The 19,560-nt window shown below is 44.8% G+C and overlaps 1 protein-coding gene across 1 annotated transcript in view; it reads left to right on the forward strand.

Moving 5' to 3' along the window:
* Window positions 1-19,560, forward strand: part of Pde11a (phosphodiesterase 11A) — a 309,344-nt gene that overhangs the window by 208,792 nt on the left and 80,992 nt on the right. The window contains exons 11-12 of the mRNA XM_038336971.1: window positions 17,227-17,373; window positions 17,870-17,977. Coding sequence (XP_038192899.1) covers window positions 17,227-17,373; window positions 17,870-17,977 — 255 coding nt within the window. The remainder of the gene's footprint in view (window positions 1-17,226; window positions 17,374-17,869; window positions 17,978-19,560) is intronic.

A 19,560-nucleotide genomic window follows, 5' to 3' on the forward strand; every position in this document is an offset into this window, starting at 1 on the left:
GCAGTTCCCAGCAACACTGGCTAGATTCTATTACTGAACAGAATATTTTGTTGTGTGCTTAAATATTCTCCCTCTGTGGGTTATCTAAGTGTTGGTCACCCTGATTTGGCTTTCTTCCAAATAATTTAAACTACTCAAATACATCATAACTGGTTGTGCCAGTTAAGTTGGTCCAGAAGTCTGCATTTATGACTGTCTGTCATCAGCCCATACCAGACCAGCAGCTTTTCTGCGGTGCTGGGTGACAATAGAGACCCAGAAATCTCCATTCGGCTGGATCAACCAGCAACCTGTGGAGTACTTCTAGGGCATTAATTAATTAATTAATTAATTAGGTCTTCCTGGAAGATTAAACAGATCAAGTAGGCCAGACATCCCTACATCCAGCATTTGAAGCTAACAGTAAAATAGCTCAATTTCTAATCTACTTCCTGGCCTCATTAGAATTCAATTAGCAGAGGACACTCTTTCCTAGAGGCCCTTTGACAGATTTGTGTGTGAACAGTTAACCTGGTGGTAGCAAAGGCAGTTACTTGTGGTCAAACAATTCTGTCTGACTGCAAAGACGAATCCCAAAGATGTTTAGATAGGACTGTACTTACCCTCCCGGAGTGATGCAAATATTTTAAGAGGACAGAGTGAGATAAACTGCATCCAGCACTACCCCTGACACTGACCACATCCTGCCGCTGCCAGAGTTTTTGGACTTGAAGGTCAGAAGGGAAAGGTCAAAGGGGTTATGTTAGAGACAAGGAGATGCAGAAGAATTTACAAGTCCGCCTTGACAAGGTTGGAAGTCATTTCCCAAATAAACAACACTGATCTTTAAAATATATAAATGGACATTCTATGAAAGGTATGTAGAAATGATCACGTATTTCTTAATCGGGGGAGCACTCATCAGGCCATGAAAAGCTGGGTATTTGAGGATTAGACAACCTTGTGCTGATTCTTTTATGTGTGCATTTCCCCCCTCTGCATAGCTGCCTGAGTGCAGACGTGGGGAGATTTCTTCTTCTTCTTCTAACAGGGTGTGTTATAGCTGTCATTCAGCCTTGAAATAGTTTTTCTCTCCAGTGGAACATTGGGCCAGTGATATATCTGTGTGGCTGTACCTACCTGTCACTTTTCTGCTGGCCCTAATGTGTTAGCATTCCACAGAAAGCCCGACCAGCCAATGACAGCACTGGAAGCTAGCTGCTGCCTTTATGGGACCCGGCAACAGGAAGAAGTATTTCATTGGTTGCCTGGCTGTCAGCTAGAGAGGAGGCTACTCCAGATGAGCCTCAGCTGTCAAGATGGAGATGAGGCATGGGGGTGGGGCAGATATTTGAGCATAGGAGCCTCTCTGTGGTAAGTGTGGTACCATCACATGCATGTGGTACATGCATGATGCTTACATCCTACATACACATACACACACAATAAAATGTGAAAGAACGATAGCGTATCAGGGCAGCTGATTTTAATCTGCAGAATCCAAGATGCATTAAAAATTAGATTCTGGTCCCTAATCTTTTCTTGTGAACGCAGGGCCTCTGTGGGAAAGGAATCAGAGCAAGTCCATGGGTAGACAGGGAAGCCTCGGTCTGCTGGAGGGGAGATGCCGTGTCCAATGGGTTTGCTGAACGCAGAGTCTATCCCCAAAGTTATTTTGCCAGTATCTGACCTTGAGAGCTATCTCGCCCTTGAAGAGGTCTTCATTTTTGTAACACTGGAGTGAGACCTCTTCCTCCCATAAACTCAGAGGCAGCGGCCAAAGAGCAAGACAAGGCTGCCAGGACTTGGAACAGCAGGCTCTAGTGAAGCTTGCCTTGCTCTCCGTTCTCCATGTAGGGAGACCCCCCTCCTGCCGCTTCCCGCTCTTACTATCCCCCCTTGCTATGACCCCTTGCTGTTCTCCTCTTGCTGCCCCCCCTTGCTATGACCCCTTGCTGTTCTCCTCTTGCTGACCCCCCTTGATGTCCCTCCTTGCTGTCCCCTTGCTGTCTCCCCTTGCTGGCCCCCTCTTGCTGGCCCCCTGCTGTTTTTTCTTTCAGTTGTTATTATAGCAGAGGAAATTAACATTGGTTAGTAGGCAGGTGAATAAAGCAATCAGGGAATATGCTGAAAAGAACAGGCTGTACAAAAGACCCAGAGCATGAAACATAAACTCTTAACCTGGCAAAGCCAGCCCTGACGGAAGACCCCTTCTCTGTTTTACTTTAAGACACATGGTACAAGGAAGGTTATCCTCTCTCAGCAATGAAAACTGGGTGAAGCCCATCCAAATGCCTCAATGCCAGGGACCCAGACATATGCTGCCTCTGCAGAGTGGGCAGAGTCACTTGCTCCTTAGGAACTGCCTCACCTGGGCATCTTGCTCTCTAGGAACTTTGAGCAGCCAAATGAGGCAAAGACGCTGTCTGTTTTTCCTGAGAGTTACTCAGCTTGCAAGCTAACCAGACCTAACGGTAATTGTAATTAGCAGTGAGCAACATACCAACTTTAGCCAGGATACTGGTGCACGCTAATTCTGTAGACTCACATGAACCAAATAGTGTGGCTCTGTCCCTCTTGTGGTATGAACGGTGACGATAGAGTCAAATCTGCCTAGACTCTGAGTTGCTTGCCACCCGCATCTCCCAGGAGCTGGAGAAGCATCTGACATGTGGTCAGTGCTCAGTAAAATATGTATGTGATAAAGCAGCAAACTGATTGGCGTGGAAAGCAAATCAATAAATGTCACAGAATTTGTGAATCTGTCTGAGCTTCACAGCTGACAAACTTTGGGAAGTCTGCTAGATGTTATGATCTTTTACGTGCCTGTGTCTCTGTTTCTAACGTGAACTAAACCTGGGCGACACGAGCTTGATTCTTGCACCTGTGCGAAATAAACATTACTTACATCATTTGCTTAGTAAGGAGATCGAAGCCTATAGGGCAAAAGGCGTCGCTGAAGGCGACAGCATCAGCAGGTCACCATCCAAGATCTAAACGCAGGTTCAAATGCAAGTCTTGGCGTGAACGTTTCATCAAAATATGCCATTATATAGGAAATCCATCCAGGAGGCAATCACAAAGGAATTGGGTGAGTGATGCTCAGATATTATTTTGGAATGATACAAAATGGACCAAGAGATGAGATGTATAGCTATCATGAGCAGGTAAGAACCCTGCTATTTTTTTCATCCTTCAACAACTCAGGCAGAGCCACATCTTGATCTTGTGCTGGGCTTTGCAGAGATGAAGAACAGCTCATCCCTGCAGTCAGCTGCTGTGTCCACCAGACACGGGCTCAAGACCCAGCCTAGTTTCCCATGGACCAGGTGATCAGGGTAAATGTTGTAGCTCCTTTACAACTACGTAGTCATCAGTACGGGACAAGATGAACACCCACCATGAGGCTGTGTGAATATTAAATGGGATAACAGCAGGGATAATGTTGAATTCATTCTGACATATTATAAATACTCAATGATCATTAAAGACCTTTTAATTTCATTCTCTGATATTCTTAAATGAAGAACATGAAGGACTTCATTGTGGAACAGAATATAAAATGAGTTTTTGTCTGGTACTGCCCTCTTTGTTTCTCTTTACTTAAGGAGGAATAATGTGTTTTCTACACCAGTAAAACTCCAGAAAGCCTCAGACCCTGGAACAAACTCATAGCTATAATCTATATCATACCGCGTTTTCAGAGTCTCCAGTTCCCAGGCTCCTACCCCGCATATCCCAGAAAAGCAGCACTGTTGGCTCCTATCTTCAGGACCTTCTAGCTTCATGGCTAGCAGGTTGTCAGCAATTACAGAAAAGCCTTGGGTGGTTCACCCTTGTCAGTCTTGCCATTGTGTGAGGAGGAAGGGCTCTCCTGAAGGTCAGCATACAGAGGCGGGTTTCCAGGGTGGGGTGGGGATGCAGATGCAGCAGCCATGCTGCTGATGGCAATAGTCAAAGAGAAGGAAGAGTAGCTGGGACTGAGGCCATGAAAACAGTAAATCAACCATTGACTAAAATGCTAGGCCCCTTCGTTAAGCTGACCTCAGATATGTATGTGTGCGTGTGTGTGTGTGTGTGTGTGTGTGTGTGTGTAAAGTTGTTAACACGGCCATTTTGACCACACCTTTTTCTTTTGAATGTGTATATGTGTGTTGTGTGCATGCATGTGTGTATGCATGTTTATAGATGCATGGTTGCACATGTATAATGTGTATATGTACATGTATGCACATGCATGTGGCAGCTCGAGGTTGACATCAGAGACCACACTTTTTTCAAAGCCAGTCTGCTATTAGCTTTTATAACTGTGCCAGGGAGTACCAGTCTGAACACGTGCTCGCCTTGGGCACAGTCCCCCATGTTGTCAAGGAAAAGCAGAGGCCTGACTAATGTGTTTGCTAATGGCCATATTTTGTTATCAGAAATTCCATAGGCCATCCAGATCTTGGGAATGATACTATATTTGAGAGAAAGCCTTTAATTATAAAGCTTATCATTGAATAATAGTTGCAATAAAGACTCATCTCTGGGGTTGCCAAGTCACTTCAATTGCAGGGATGGATATCCAGAGCGTCTCCGCGTTTAGTGTCGTTATTTCTGCTCTGGAAGGAAAATGCGTTTCTGTTTTGAGTTGTAAATTGAGCTCCTAAAGATTCATATTGTCTTAAAATACCCAGAGATGCCCAGAGAGCAGGTCGTACCTCCAGCCAGGGATCTCGGGAAGAAGGTGGAAATAAAACTGAACGACAATGGAGCTGAGCTGTGGTGTGTGTCGGAATTAACGGTGTACCAACTACCTAACTGCCCGAAATAAAACCAGAGAGGCAGTGATTTGTGTTGTACTGAGTAGAGGTGGCAAGAAATTTTATATATTGCAGGGATTAGGTACTGTTGTAAACGAAACCTAAACTCTGGGTTTTGGCAGGACCTGAGAAGGGAGCTCGGAGCCTCCACTCTCCCTTCTGATTTGGTCATTACTCAGCTTTTCTATAGATTCACTTCTCAATTCAAAGTTGATACCAGTAAACAGCTTCTAAGACACGGTAAACTGGAGCCGAGAGTCCGGGCCAACAGCCGAGGACTGGGACGTTGTTCAAGTTAGGCATAGTGAAAGCAACAATAACAACAACAGCAACAATAATTGCTGCCATCTAACGAGCACCTGCTGCGTGCCCACCACCTCAACTGTGTTCAGCAGCCGTCAACGCCACTCTCAGAAGTGACGGCTGGCTTCTGTGCCCCAATGAGGTGTGGGACGCAGCAGAGAGTGAAGCATCTTGCTCTAGGGAGCTTTAATAGGGAATTCAGACCCCTGCCCGCTGCTGCCCTGTGCAGCACCCCGCTGTTGAGAGTAACACAGCACACAGCAACACAGCACGGGACAAGAGAGAGGGGCATGTTTCTGATTTCATATGTGAACAATTTTGGTCTGCCTTAGACTTCTATCTACCTATAGATAGGGATAATATAGATACAGAATGGGTCTATATTATTTATTTTTATTATTAAAAATAGCATATATTTTTGATCATATTCTTTACCTCCCTACCCACCTAGCTTTATATTATATATTCTCTCCCTATCAAAAAATGGTTAAAACAAACTAACAAAAGGCCAGTGAGACAAAACATAACAAAACAAAATACACACAAAACAAAACAAACAACAACAAAAGGCCCGGAGCCTACCTGCCCTGGAGTGAGGCTGATAGACCCAGGGACACTTCATTGGACAGCTATCACTTACAAACACCTTAGTTAGATATGGGTCTCTCTGTCCACTTTCCCTTCTCCGGACTGGAATTTTGCTGAGTTTGAACTTGTGTAGGCCCTGTGTGTGCTGCCATAGTCCCTGTGGGTTCCTGTGTATGTCAGGCCTGTTGTGTCTGAAGACACTGTTTCCTTGGAGTTGTCCACCATCGCTGACTCTTACTAACTTTCTCCTCCTCTTCTGCATTGATTCCTAATTTTGAGGGTGCTGAACACTGAACATGGGTCTTCAGCACGAGAAGCATTTGAACAGCTGAAAGCTCAGTCCTTTAGGGAATATTTGATCCCAAGCAGTTTCATTCCTTATTTGTAAACAATGGTTTACATATATATTATATATATTTATATATAAATCTATATATATTCGTTCGCTATATATATTCATTAATCTGCTATTGTAGCTATATACATAATTTCTGTTTTTACAGATACAGATATACACATGTTAGTTTCTGTGTGGTATATCATTGTTTGTCATCTTTGGCACGGGGTGACAACATCCTGGACTCATCTCTGTGACATATGATTCTCAGTTGTTTGGGGTACCAGGGATTAGGATTTGTCTGATCCGGCCATGTCTTCTTAACGTTGTGACCCATTTATTGATGAGAGAGCTGTCTGTAGTAAGGAGCACTGCCTGTAATCAGGAAAATAACAAGGCTAATCAGCCCTGTGACCCTGCAGCCACCACCCAGAAAGAAAGAAAACTTTGGGCAAAGGTAGCCTCGTTGAAATATGAATCTCTGGGAGGGAGCATTAAAAAGAACAATCGCCAAAAATAAAAGGGAAGAAACGCAGTCAGAAGAAGATTGCCGTATATTGCTATATCTCCAGCAAAAGAAAACCAAAAATGTGATAGTAGTAATCACAGTAGATGAATGGTAAAAATGCACTGTGTCTGGCAGAGAGAGCAATTCATTCAGCCTGCCTACACAATAGCGCATGCTCTGTAGGGCTCCAAGAAATGACTTTAGGCATTAATCTACATTATTTTCACTATCTAATTCTAGATCAGAAAAATTTCTAGTCCTGGCAAAAAGCCACATTGATATTTTATTTTTATTCCCCCAGAAACTAGCTTGCAATGCTGAAGAATAATTTTTATCAATGTAACTAATCTCCCCATTGGAGTTTTATATCATGCACAATGACAAACTGTGAGCTGTAACATTTCTGCTTTGACAGCTTATGGAATCCATCATCTATTTTCATAGATCTTCATTCAGAAAAATATTTGATTTCTCAGGATTTGTAGCCCTATCAGAAATATTTGAATAAAAGATTTGCAGCTTTTGAAATCAATATCTGGATTTACCTTTGAAAGCTTAGTCAGTGGGTGAGATGTTACTGTAATCGTTTATCCTTTGTGACCTTTAAAGAAATAGAAAAATGGCTGCTGTCTCGTGCTCGTAGTTTACACCACAGACACCAGGAAAAGGAGCAGCCTCTTCCAGTCATCCTGCAGCTCCCGACTCTTGCAAGAATTACCTGCATCACTGCCTGGAGGCGGGGGCCTGCGTAATCTCAGTCTTTCATGAAATAAAGTCGGACCACGCAGACAAAGAGCTTTGCTAAAGAGTAACCAGAATAGAGAGAAATATGACTTTGTTCATTTCCAACGCATAGGTTTATAATCTGCCTGTGCTCTTTCAAGTGAGTTAGTATGCACTGTATCTAGAAGAATCCGTAAACAATCAGAGTCTGAAGTTCCCATTTACCCAAATCAGCATCATAAAGGAAAAATATTTTTCTCGGTGAGAATTCCAATTTTAAAAATATTCCATTCTTGATCAGTTATATTATTTATCATTATTAGATTTACTATACCTGTGTCGATGAGTCAGAACTTGGTACATAGTCATAAGTATGACCATTACATTCTATGTGGTATCAGAAATGCCTCACATTCAAACTGAAGCTGCAGAATGCTACCAGTTAGTCTGAGACCTAAGGAGTAGACCTAAGGAGGTCAGGGCAATTTAAGATGAGAAGAAGTGGCATAAAATGAGCAAAGTGTATGGAGGGAGAGGCCACTGTAGCAACTCCCATGGGAGTATATGGCTACAGGGGTTTGTTTCTCATTCTGGGTACACATCAGCAGCTGGTCCTCTGTCCCCTGTAACCCTGTAGCATCTTCATGCCGGGATTCAGGCTAAAGGAGAAGCCCCACCTGAGATAGGCCATGCTTAGATAGACCATGCTTAGAGTGGAAAAAGAACAAGAAAGTTAACAAAGCCACGGGATTGGTCTTACTGTTGGGGGGGCACATATGTGCTTGCACACATCTTTAACCTTCTGCTTCCTGCTAGCTAGTTTTTCTCTTCTGCATAGTCCTGTGCCCTTCCTCATTTTTATGATTTCACCTCCAGGCTTTCTTCTCGCACTACCTTCTGAACTGAAGTCCTCTGCAACTTGGGACGTTTGTGGCCAGCCCTGCTTTTCCTGGCCTTGATAGATTTCCTTGCAGGGCTGGGTTAAAAGATGAGGGCAGCTTGTCTTTCTGCACAGTCTAGACTCCGAACAGATGAATGTTCTCACTCAGCCAAATCCTTTCTCTGCCTCCCTTTCTCTGCTTCCCTTTCTCTTTGGATTGTTCATGGCTTAACTTTCTCCACCCTCTTTGCAGAAGTTAACCTCTCCGAGACTCCTTCAAGTGTGAGTTAGTGAGAAACCAGCTGCAGGTGAGCCAGTAAAACCTGCTCATCCCCTTCCTCTCTACTCCTCTTGAGGGGCCGGGTGAGGAATAATTTATCGCCACACTAGATGCAGTGAGACTGACCGGCTGGAGTTTCCTGCACTGTGTCTCCGTAGCTGACGCTTGCTTAGCTCGCCATGCCTTTTGTGACTTCATTCCTCAGCCTCTCCCTTCCTACCCTTCTTCTGGTACCCGTCCTCATTCTTCACCCGCCTTTACAGCAGAAGCCCTGACAGCAGCGCAGACAGACATGTCACTTTTACGTGGGGCTAAACACTCATAATGCTTACTGCCAGGTGCCAGAAGGCTTCGGTGAAAAGAAACGGCCAGCAAGGGACCATCATTTAAAACATCTCTAGTCCCTGTAACTAACATCAGTACTAAGCCTTGATCCCATTCGGTTTCTTGTCCCAGAAGAAGACTAAGGAGACCTCATTATAAACAACTCTACCAGGTGACTCCCCTTGTGTTCCTATCCCTTTGCCATCCGTGTAGATGAATTCAGACATGCTATTGACAAATTCGAGGGACGGTGGAGCTGAAAAAAAAAAACCCTTCTGCTCCTGGAAATTTCGCTGGGCAATAGGAGCAGAGCCTTATGTTCCCCTCTCACTGGCTCTGCCACCCTCCTCTAACTTGGAGCATGAAGAGAAAGCAGGGTCTCCATTCTCTCAACTTCCCATTAAAAACGAAGCTTTTCCTTAAACCTCCAGACACGGCTCCCACCTACTTCCCACCCCCTCATCCTCCTGATACACGTTCCAGAGAAGGTGTCCAACTTCCATGTGTCTACTTCTTTTACATACTTTTTATAGACAGACAGGCCTCTGGCTTGGCTGAAAAGCAAAGCAGAGAACGTCCGTCCTATCCTGCCCTTCAGGAAGTGTCTGCCCGGAGAGACACGAAGATGCCCACGCAGCACTTGGCAACATGCCTGAGGACTCAGAAGCCTTCAGGAAGGTATTTATTGGATAGACGAGAGTAAGACCCGGGTCGTGGAACTCCAGCGACAGGAGGAGTAGCTCCCACAGCACCGAGAAAATCGACCTGAGAGACACTTCCTGTGTTCTGCGCAGTTGGGAACTAGGTGGGGGGACCCTGTTAGCCGAGGAATTCTGCCGAGCCAGGAACGGTGACAGCAGCTGAGGCCAGGCCCTCTGAAAAGGAACACCTTTCTTGGGACGTTCCTCAACAGGAGTTCTACATAGCTGTTTTCCAAATAGTGGAATATTAGGATAGGAAAGCAGGGCGGCCAATGTGAGTTCAGCCAACCAGGAATGAAGCCGAAGACCCAGCTCTCACCAGCTCCTCACATACGCATCTCCTCCATCCCAGTGGCTGGGGAGGCTGGTGTCATATTCAACAGGTTGATGCTGTTGGTGGTGTGTCCCTCTGGCGTTACCTTGGAGACCCAGTTCTGGATGTTTTCCCCCCAGTAATGAGTAGAGTATAATTTACTGGAAGAGAGATCTTCTAAAAGGCCCGGGGAGAGGAAGAGTTGGATTTATAATATGCAGGTTTCTGCGGAGGGGAGCCATGTGCATAAATGCAGCATGGAATGTTTATTTTGAAGGCTTTCACTATTCTCCTCGCAGTAACACTGATAACTGCCTGCCGTGGGTTAAATGACATTTCCCTTTAAACCCATAAGTTGAGGCCTTCATGACCAGGCCTTCAGAACGTGACTGGACCTGGAGGCCGGGACTTTAAAGGGGAATTGTGTATAAATGAGATAAAAGAAGTCATCCCTAATCCAACAGGAACGGTGCCCTTTTGAGAAGAGGAAAAGATACCAGAGCTACTCAAGCATAGTAAGCCAGATAGGGACAAAGCCATCTACACCAAGGAGAGCCCCAGGGAAAACCAAGACCTGGCAGCACCTTGGTCTGGGACTTTTAGCCTCCAGGCCTGTGGGAACACACCACTTCTGATTCAGCCACCTATGGGCCTGTGTCAGGCAGCCCCAACGAGCAGACCAAGCAGACCTCTCTCTCTCTCTCCCTCTCTCCCCCTCTCCATCCATCTACCTATCTCTCTCCAGTCCCGCCTCTCTCCCTTCCTTGGCTTCACAGCTGTTGTGTGATGAGCATCCTTCCTCCACCAGGCCCTTCTATCATGTTTCTTTATGTCTGAAAGCAGTGGGGCCAATCCACCGTGCACCCATATCATAAGCCAGTAAGTCTTCTTCCCTTAAGTGGATTTTTCTCAGGAATTTGTCACATCAGGGAAAGCTGCTCACACAGCGGTCGCAGCAGCAACGTAGTTATAACAGCCATGGACATTCAGTATTTCCTATTCTATGCGCCGGGCTTTCTCCTTCTGTTATGCCTCAAGCTGCCATGCAGTGTGGTCTTGTGGTGGTTTATCCAAGGAATACTCAGTCTGAGACTCACTTCAGTGTCTTGGCGACAGGCCCTCAAGGATCAGTGTCAGCGCAGGATTAGCTTCTACACCTGTTGGGAAGAATGTTCTAGGCAATCACAAGGTGAATTAAGTAGATGGCTCAGAGAAAATAACGAGAATTCACGTGCTACTTTTTGGTGATGGCACTGCGCTAGCAAGCTCATGTCTACTGTGTGTGTCTGCTCCCCCAGTAGACACCTTGTTCATTCAGGAAGATCTTGGTCTCTCAAGAGTTGATTCTACATGTGTCCGATCAGCACAAAACTAACTGGGATTCATTCCAAAGGCAGCTATGAGCTTAGAGAATTCACCGAGTGAATTCATACAAACAAAAGCCAAGACAGCATTCTCCCAAATGGGCCTTGGATGTTCATCATAAGAAATGGACCACGCGGCAGGTCATTTGCAGCTAAATCCCAAGTGCTGTTCACGGCGTACCAAGTTACTTTGCACTGGACAGGAATGGGTGACCCTTAGCTTGGCGTCGGTCCATTTCCAGAGGTAGTGGGGGTAGTTCAGAGCCAGGATTTGCAGCTCAGAGTCAGATCTGCCTCTGTTGATTGCACTGCGAATATGAGCAGTCACTTTATCTATTTATGTGGCTTCCTTATAATACAGGATTTCAACTACCCCCAGCTTAAATATTCCTGGTGCGCTTATAAAGAACCAATGAGTTAATATTCACGAAATACCAAAAGCCGTTTCTGGCATTCCATGAGTTCTGTGGGGAAAGTGCTCTGGAATCTCTTCTCCATCCCCACAGCTCAGCCTCCTCCTCCACCAGTCCTGGAAGCCTAAGGCCTCTCTGCCTCTGCTTTCGTCCAGAGGAGCAAGCGGGTGTCTGGAACAGGCAGCAACAGGTCTACTTTGCTCTCAGTGGTCAGGGCCGAACGGCCACCCACTTTGTTATTTCTTCCCATTTACTGAACATCACAAAATGCAGTATTGTGTGTCAAACTACCCAGGATTGTATTTTCCATTTTATAGCTCCTGCAAAAGCTTCCTTTTCAGCTGTAGAGGAGGCAGTTTATGACTCCCTTTGATAAGCCCTCAACTACGCAGGTCCGAACAAAGCCGGATCGGAGGAGTCCAGGTACTCCCAGCCAGACGGTCTCACTTCTTGAGCTTCATTCAAATTAGCTGCGGGACTCATAATTCTGTGTTTTCATTTATTGCTGCGGTAAACTAAATGGTTCTTTATCCGAATGTTATTTCCTGGCTATTAATCCAGTCGTTAGTTTGGATCGTGACACTCCTCTTTGATTTAGGGATATGGCACCTTATAAATATTTAAAACCCGAAGACTGACACTTTGAGAAATTGACTTTGATTTGTTTTGTTAATGTCGTATGGCTGGAGTAATTATAGGCTTGGCGGATAGGGTTCCATCCTGTGCTCCTCAGGCGGGATGGGGGGGGGGCATGTATCTACAGCACAAGGAACTGGGCAATAAAAGTCCTTTCCGGGGCTTTGGCAGGTGAGACAGCCACACCTGTCTCCTCAGGATGTCCTCTGCTTTTTATTCTTCATTGCACAGAACCTGCTCTTACATCCAAGACTGTATGAATGGAAACTGCCCATATTTGGTAAAATGGTCCAAAGAAGATCTCTCCTGAAAGTCTGGGGATGTTTTATGCATCCGTACGTGCCAGCAAGGGTTTGCTGCAGGGCTCGGGGTGACGTAGGGACTGGTGTGATTTAACTGTGGATCAATCAACCTATTAGGGAAAAAAGACAAGGTCAATAAGGTTGGGTCTTAGTGAACCAGAGGTCATCCTTCACTTCTCAACCTAATGTTCTTATTTCCTTTCCATTAACATTTCATAATGAAAAAATGCCTATATTCTTTAATTTTTGAGATAATTAAGTGAATTTAGTGCCTTTGAAGGGGGAAGGTTTATAATGGCACAGAGAACCACACTGTTAATAACCGGAAGACAGGGGCCACTGGGAGATCAGCAATGATGTCGCCATTGCCATTTAGGCTTCTTTGGTGACAATCGGTAAGAGGTTTCAGCTCCCTATTTCAACGCAGAAACAGCCTTTCCTGCGGACAGCAGAAAAACCTGTGTCATTTTGCATCCTGCCTTTGTCTCTTAGGAAGCAGTTTTCTGGTCGCTCTTAAATCTGAACAAACTGCAACAAATAGAGATATTTTCAAACACTTGGCATCCTCTATACGCAAACCATCAAAGCGGGAGGGGAGCGAAGCTGTTCTGGAGCTTTCCGAAGGAGGAGCAGCGTGCTATCTGTTGGTTACCACAGCCTGACTAGCGTGGTCACGCGCACTGAACACGCAGGCGCAATACACATGGCTGCCCCCAGTCGAATGTGTTAAAAAGAGACTGAGTACTAAATCCGGCTTACTTCTGAGTTCCCAAGTTGTCCATTAAAATGTATCATTTAATAGCAGCATTTGATGATTTCCAGATTAAAACAGTCACTTAAGCATCCTCATTGTCTTTTTTGTTGCCTTCCTAGGCCTTTTAAAATAGTCATAGAGGATTTTGTATCAACTCTCAAAGCCAAATAAAAAGAAGTTACTAACGACAACACTTTGGAACCTAGAGAACAGACAGATAAATGGGATTTAGCTGAGATGGGATCATAGAAGTCGCTCAGTGGGTATGATTACACAGGATGAAAAGTTCTAGAGGTCTGCTATACAACAATATACATGTATTTAATAATTCTGTTAGCTTGAATTTTTGTGTAAATTAGCATATGTGTTTATGTCACCATAAGAACAAAGATCAAAGTAGAGTGGTCAAAAACAAATAGAGAAGGAGAAGAAATGTCCAATGGGATTGTCATTAACATCCTCAGAGAAGTGAGGGTAGTGTCCTGGTTGTTTCCTCTCTTGCTGTGGTAAAACCCTGACCAAGACAACTTGGGGAGGAAAGGATTTATTTGACCTTACAGGTTGCAGTCCCTCATCTAGAGAAGTCAGAGCAGGAACCTGGAGCCATCTCTTCATTACATCCATAGATTTATCAAAGCATCTATGCTGTGGGATAATGTTCTTGTATACTGCAAAGATTTGTCTCTCATACTAGTTTAATAAAACATTGACTGGCCAGTAGCCAAGCAGGAAGTATAGGTGGGACAACCAGACTAAGGGAATTCTGGGAAGGTAAAAGGCAGAGAGCAAGTCACCAGCCAGACACAGAGAAAAATGAGCTGAGAAAAGGTGCCAAGTCACAAGGCTAAACATGGACAAAAGTTAGGAGTTAATTTAAGTAAGAGCTAGTTAATAATAAACCTGGACTAATAGACCAAACAGTTTTTAATTAATAAGCCTCTGTGTTTCTTTGGGATTGAACATCTGTGGTACTGGTCAGGACAGAAACTTCCATCTACACATCTAACATTTTCAAAGGAGACAATGTTGTCATTAATAAGTTCTCTACCAATTTATTTGACAAGAAGTTTGTACCAATGGTAAGCACATAGGTGACAACAAAGTTCACAGTAAAGAGGATTGTTATCCCAACATGGTAGCACATAACTAGTTCCAGCACTCAGGAGGAAGTTCGAGGCCAGCCTTTGCTCCATTGAGAGAGTGGAGAGCTACTAGTAAACCTACCATAGAATTTAAAATGAGGTCAACAAATTGACAGGTGGTTATAGTAAACTGTATGAGTTAACTATGAATATCTTTCAGGTGTGCATAATGGTATAATTGTTAAATAGTACCTAACAAAACAAAGAATGACTGTATGTATGTATGTATGTATGTATGTATGTAGGCATGCAGGCATGTATGTATGAAATGGTCTAGTACATGAGGCAGCAGAGGTTGTTAGATGTAGCATGAGTCAGATTGACCATTGTCTTCAACAGTGGGGTCTTGGATAATTCTTCAAACAAAGCAACTGTAAGAAGTATTAAGATTGCAACTATCTTACTTGATTAAAATAAATCTAGGCAGCCGGGCGGTGGTGGCGCACGCCTTTAATCCCAGCACTCGGGAGGCAGAGGCAGGCGGATCTCTGTGAGTTCGAGGCCAGCCTGGTCTACAAGAGCTAGTTCCAGGACAGGCTCTAAAAAAGCTACAGAGAAACCCTGTCTCGAAAAACCAAAAAAAAAAAAAAAATAAATAAATAAATCTAGGCATTGAGAATGGTTGCTCTGGGTAAGAAAACATTTGTTGCCAGAGGAATATGACTCTGTGTCTATGTGTGTAAAGCATGGTGGAGCTGATTTGCATTCAGCACTGACATGTTTAATCCTGCAGAGATCCAAATACATCCGTGTTTATTGCCACCCTATTCACAATAGCCAAAATATGGAATCAGCCTAAGTGTCTGTCAGCAGAATGGCAGCTAAATAAAATGTGGTTCCTAAAGGCAGTGATATACGATGGCATGGAGTTTTGTGCAGTCATAAGGAAGAAGGAAGGAAGGAAGTTGACCTGGGAGATGGCTCACTGGATAAGTGGTATCTGTGGGGTCATGAGGATCTGAATTCAGATGGCTGGCCCCACATAAAGCTGCGCACCTCTGTAACCTTAGTGCTGCATCGGGCACAAACAGGGGAGGGAGGGCGGGGCACGAACGTGAGACAGGCAGATCCTTGGAGATCACTGGCCAGACATCCTAGCCAACTGATGAGTTCTAATTGAGTGATAGGCCCGCTCTCAAAAGAGAGGAAGGTAGAGAGGAGAGCGAAAGACACAATGTCAACCTCTGGCTACCACATGCACACACTTGTGTGTGTGTGTGTGTGTGTGTGTGTGAACTCACACACAAACAGGTACACACACAAATGCCAAAAGAAAAATAAAATTGTGTCACTAGAAGCAAAAATAGACAGACATAAATAAATAATAAATAAATAAAATGGATCTGGGAACCAGCATGCTAAATAAAATAGGCCAGACTCAGGAAGGCAAATATTGTGTGGTCTCGCTCGTATGTGGGATATACTTTCAAATACATGTGTGACATCACAGTGGAAATGAGGCTATCGATAGAGAGGAGCAGGGCTAACAGGAAGGGAGACGGGACGGGGTGGACTTTGAGCAAAATGCTTGACATGCATGTGTGACATTCCCAACAAAATCTGTTATTTTGTACACTTATTCTTTTAAAACTAATGTAGAATTATCCAACTTTTATGAAAAAGTTTTAAAGTAAATAAACAAGCAGGACACTCTCGTGGGGACACATACACACCAAGAAGATATCTACCACTGTGAATTTCACAAGCCTCGCCATTTAATTCCAGGAATCTAGTATCTGCAAACCTACTGGTATTTTTAAATGATTTGGTAAAGTCCAAGGGAATTAATTTTTGATTGAATTAAAGTCTTCAAACTGGAAGCTTAGCTGTCCCAACACATAGATTCGGTCATCGCTCATCCACAGTGGGGAATAAGCAGTGTTTGTATTTTTAGCTTAGGCACATAAACTTTTGCAGAAAAGCACGGGGTTGGAGAGGCAGGATTGATTATGTGGTTTCTGGAATGCCCGGAGTGACCAGAGCTGGGTTTAATTGCTTAGCCAAAGTAGTTCCAGGGCATAAATTACTCGCAGGGTAATTTATACCCAGCGAATAGACTAGGAATACAAATACACAATGGTCTCTGGTAACTTGAAAGCCATTAAATAACCCACACACACAGCAAGAGTGGCCCAAATGGCATGGTAACCCAGCCAATTGGCATAAAAATGATTTCCAAAGATTTGGTTTCCCTCTCCTTTAGGCTTGTGCAGGATAACTGATTGACAGCCACCTAACAGGAGTGTACGGAAACTCTTAAATAAGTATGACAAGTGTTAGAAGAGTACTGTTTATTGCTAAGCAATATAGCAAAATTGATCTTTTAACTGAAACTGAGCAGCTCTATTTTATCATCAATGCATCATGTTTTGTGTCAGAGGTGAGCCATTTGCCCTTTTCCGTCCTTTTAGATACACAGAACATATGTTTAGTAGAGAGTATTTTTGCAAGGGACGGGATACAAGAATGCAAAGAAGAGTGGTGTATTCCCACGTCCTGTTCTGCATGGAAGCAAATAAAATTCATAGCTGCTGGCCACCCAGATGTCTCTGCATGCAGCAATGTGCATCCGAGTACATTGTACGGCCATAGTTCCAATAAACTAGACAGTTGTATATTCTAAATTTAGTAGAGAGATCCAGTGTGTATATTTTATCTTCTAATTAGCTTCCCCTCTCTCCCTCCCCACTCCATTTTCTTGGGCATTTGCTGCTCAGAAACAAAAGACATTTATAGCTCAGAGTTTAGCCGTATCAGGGTGTAAGCCCGGGTCAGGCCTGATTTATGTGGCACCGCCAATAAGCCAGAGAGAGTGGGACATGGGGTTAGGTAAAGCTAGTGAACTTGTCTTGGCTTGTGTCTTTGATTCCGTAGGCAGCCAATATCCCTCTGGTGTCCGAGCTGGCCATCGATGACATTCATTTTGATGACTTTTCCCTTGATGTTGACGCCATGATCACAGCTGCCCTCCGGATGTTCATGGAGCTGGGCATGGTACAGAAATTTAAAATCGACTACGAGGTAAGAGGTTCTGTGATGGAGCTAAGGGGTGCACCTGGCAAAGTGTCGCAGCCACTGCAATGTAAAGGCTTTTCCAAAGATGCGCTGTAGGCGATGCTACCTGCCTGTGGACCCCATGGAAGTGCCGCGAGAATCATCTGGCAGAGTGTTAGTGGAAGCTTAGGCTTTTGTTTTGGTTTGTTAAAATGTCTTTATTAGATTTGTCTGGTGTTATGTTTGTCTGGTTGGACTGTTTTGCCTGTGTGTAAGTGTGGACACCGCGTGCTTCCCTGGGACCCAGGGGAGGTCAGAACAGGTCACAGAACACCCTCACACTCGAGGTAAAGTTGTGAACCAGACCCCGATCTGCCACCAGCACCACCAGCACCAGGCTCTTAACGACTCAGCCACCTGCCCAGTCCCTGGTGGAAGGTCCCGATCACCTTGGTGTCCCTTGAGCTGCAGTCCTCTGAGGACACAAACCGATCCCTCACGCAGCCTCCCCTTCCCATTTCAGACCCTGTGCAGGTGGCTTCTGACAGTGAGGAAGAATTACCGAATGGTTCTCTACCACAACTGGAGACATGCTTTCAACGTGTGCCAGCTGATGTTTGCCATGCTCACCGTAAGTACGTCTGTGAATGGCAGAAGGCCACCTTCTGTTCGTGCGGACCTCCTGGCTTTCTCCTATATATTTCAATGCCACTGAAAAGTTTCCCCATGGTGATGCCAAGGCAACCCACACATGTCCTGGTTATGGCGGCATGCATTTGACAACAGCTTCTTTAAAGCCACGAAAGCATCAACACCTTAAGACAGGGGTGCAGCCCTAGAATGGAGACTGGGGCCTTTTCCCAGTGTTCTCTTTTGGCAAGCTGGTTTCTTTGCCCAACCTTACTCCCTGCCCCTAACACTTGGACTTTCTATGTAATTTCTTTGTGGAGGAAATAGAGATTCGTCACAGGGCAGAGGAACCTCTGGATAAGATTGGGTTGAGGCCACGAGCCGAGAGGGTGTGTGAGCATGACCGTGAGAATCTGGAATTCTGAAAGAACACTCGCTTGGGGAAATGTGCAGTGAGGCCTCAGGAGAAGGAAGGGGTACTCAGAAGCTCACTACGCTGAAACTATCTGTCCCTTGGGCTCTAGCCTGTGTGACTTGTAGAGAAGACCGGCCCAGCTGGCCAGAAAAGGCCTCGGGATTAACTCTGAAAGCAAATGTTGATGGCAAGGATCAAAACAAAACCCTCTGCTTATTCCCATTTGCTAGTGAGAAACGTTTTCTGGTTTCTACTTGCATTGTTAAATGACCAAGGAAAATATTCCTGACTTAAATATGTTAGGTTCTCTGCTGAATAGTAACATAGACAAGTATAGATATGCACACATGTGTGAATATATATAAATGTGCTTACTATACAAAAAATGGGTGGTGGGTTCCGGAATCTTACAACATCAATACAAATCCCTCATGCCTTTGTACCCATCTTAAAATTTAGACACAAATTAGGGACTTCTGTGTGAAATGCGTTTTGCTTTGGTGCAAATGATGGAAGAACATCCTATCTCTTCATCCGAATCTCGACCCTCTCTCTGCCCATTAAACACCTCCCCAACCTTGAAGGTACTGATCCAATGCCAGTTTTTCTACAGAGTTCCTCGTTCTCCCGAAACACCAGCCATTCCTTCCTCCTCCACCGTACCAGTGAAGGCAGTGTTTCTACAGAGTGTCATAAGTTCCCAATCTCTCATTCTCATTAACCCACCTAAGGAAAGGGACAATTCCTTACTCCTTCAACACGTGTGTTCCCAGCCTCTGCATCCCAGCACACCCGTCCTCTGCCCTGCACTCGGCCAGCTCTCAACCATGTATGTTGTACTGGATTCAGCCCAAGTGTGCAAAAGACGAAACTCAAAGGCCTTCGCTTTCTGCTTTGGAGCTTGTGTGACTCCGCCTCGGCTTCAGGGTGAGGCAGACAGACTGGGAACGCTGGACTGGTCCTGCCTTCTGCCGTCTACACCATCAGAGCCGAAATATCGCTTACGGAGGGGAAATGCTTTGGCTCGGTAGGCTTACTTTTTCGGGGGCCAGCACTGCTTGGAAACCAAAACACCTTCATCTTGCTCAACTTTAACAGAGCTTAGCAGACGAGAAATAGTTTGCAGGTGGGGAGCTCGCGAATCCAGCTCTCTGAAGGCAATGACTTAC

This window comes from Arvicola amphibius, chromosome 7 (assembly GCF_903992535.2).
Source record: "Arvicola amphibius chromosome 7, mArvAmp1.2, whole genome shotgun sequence".
NCBI lineage: Eukaryota > Metazoa > Chordata > Mammalia > Rodentia > Cricetidae > Arvicola > Arvicola amphibius.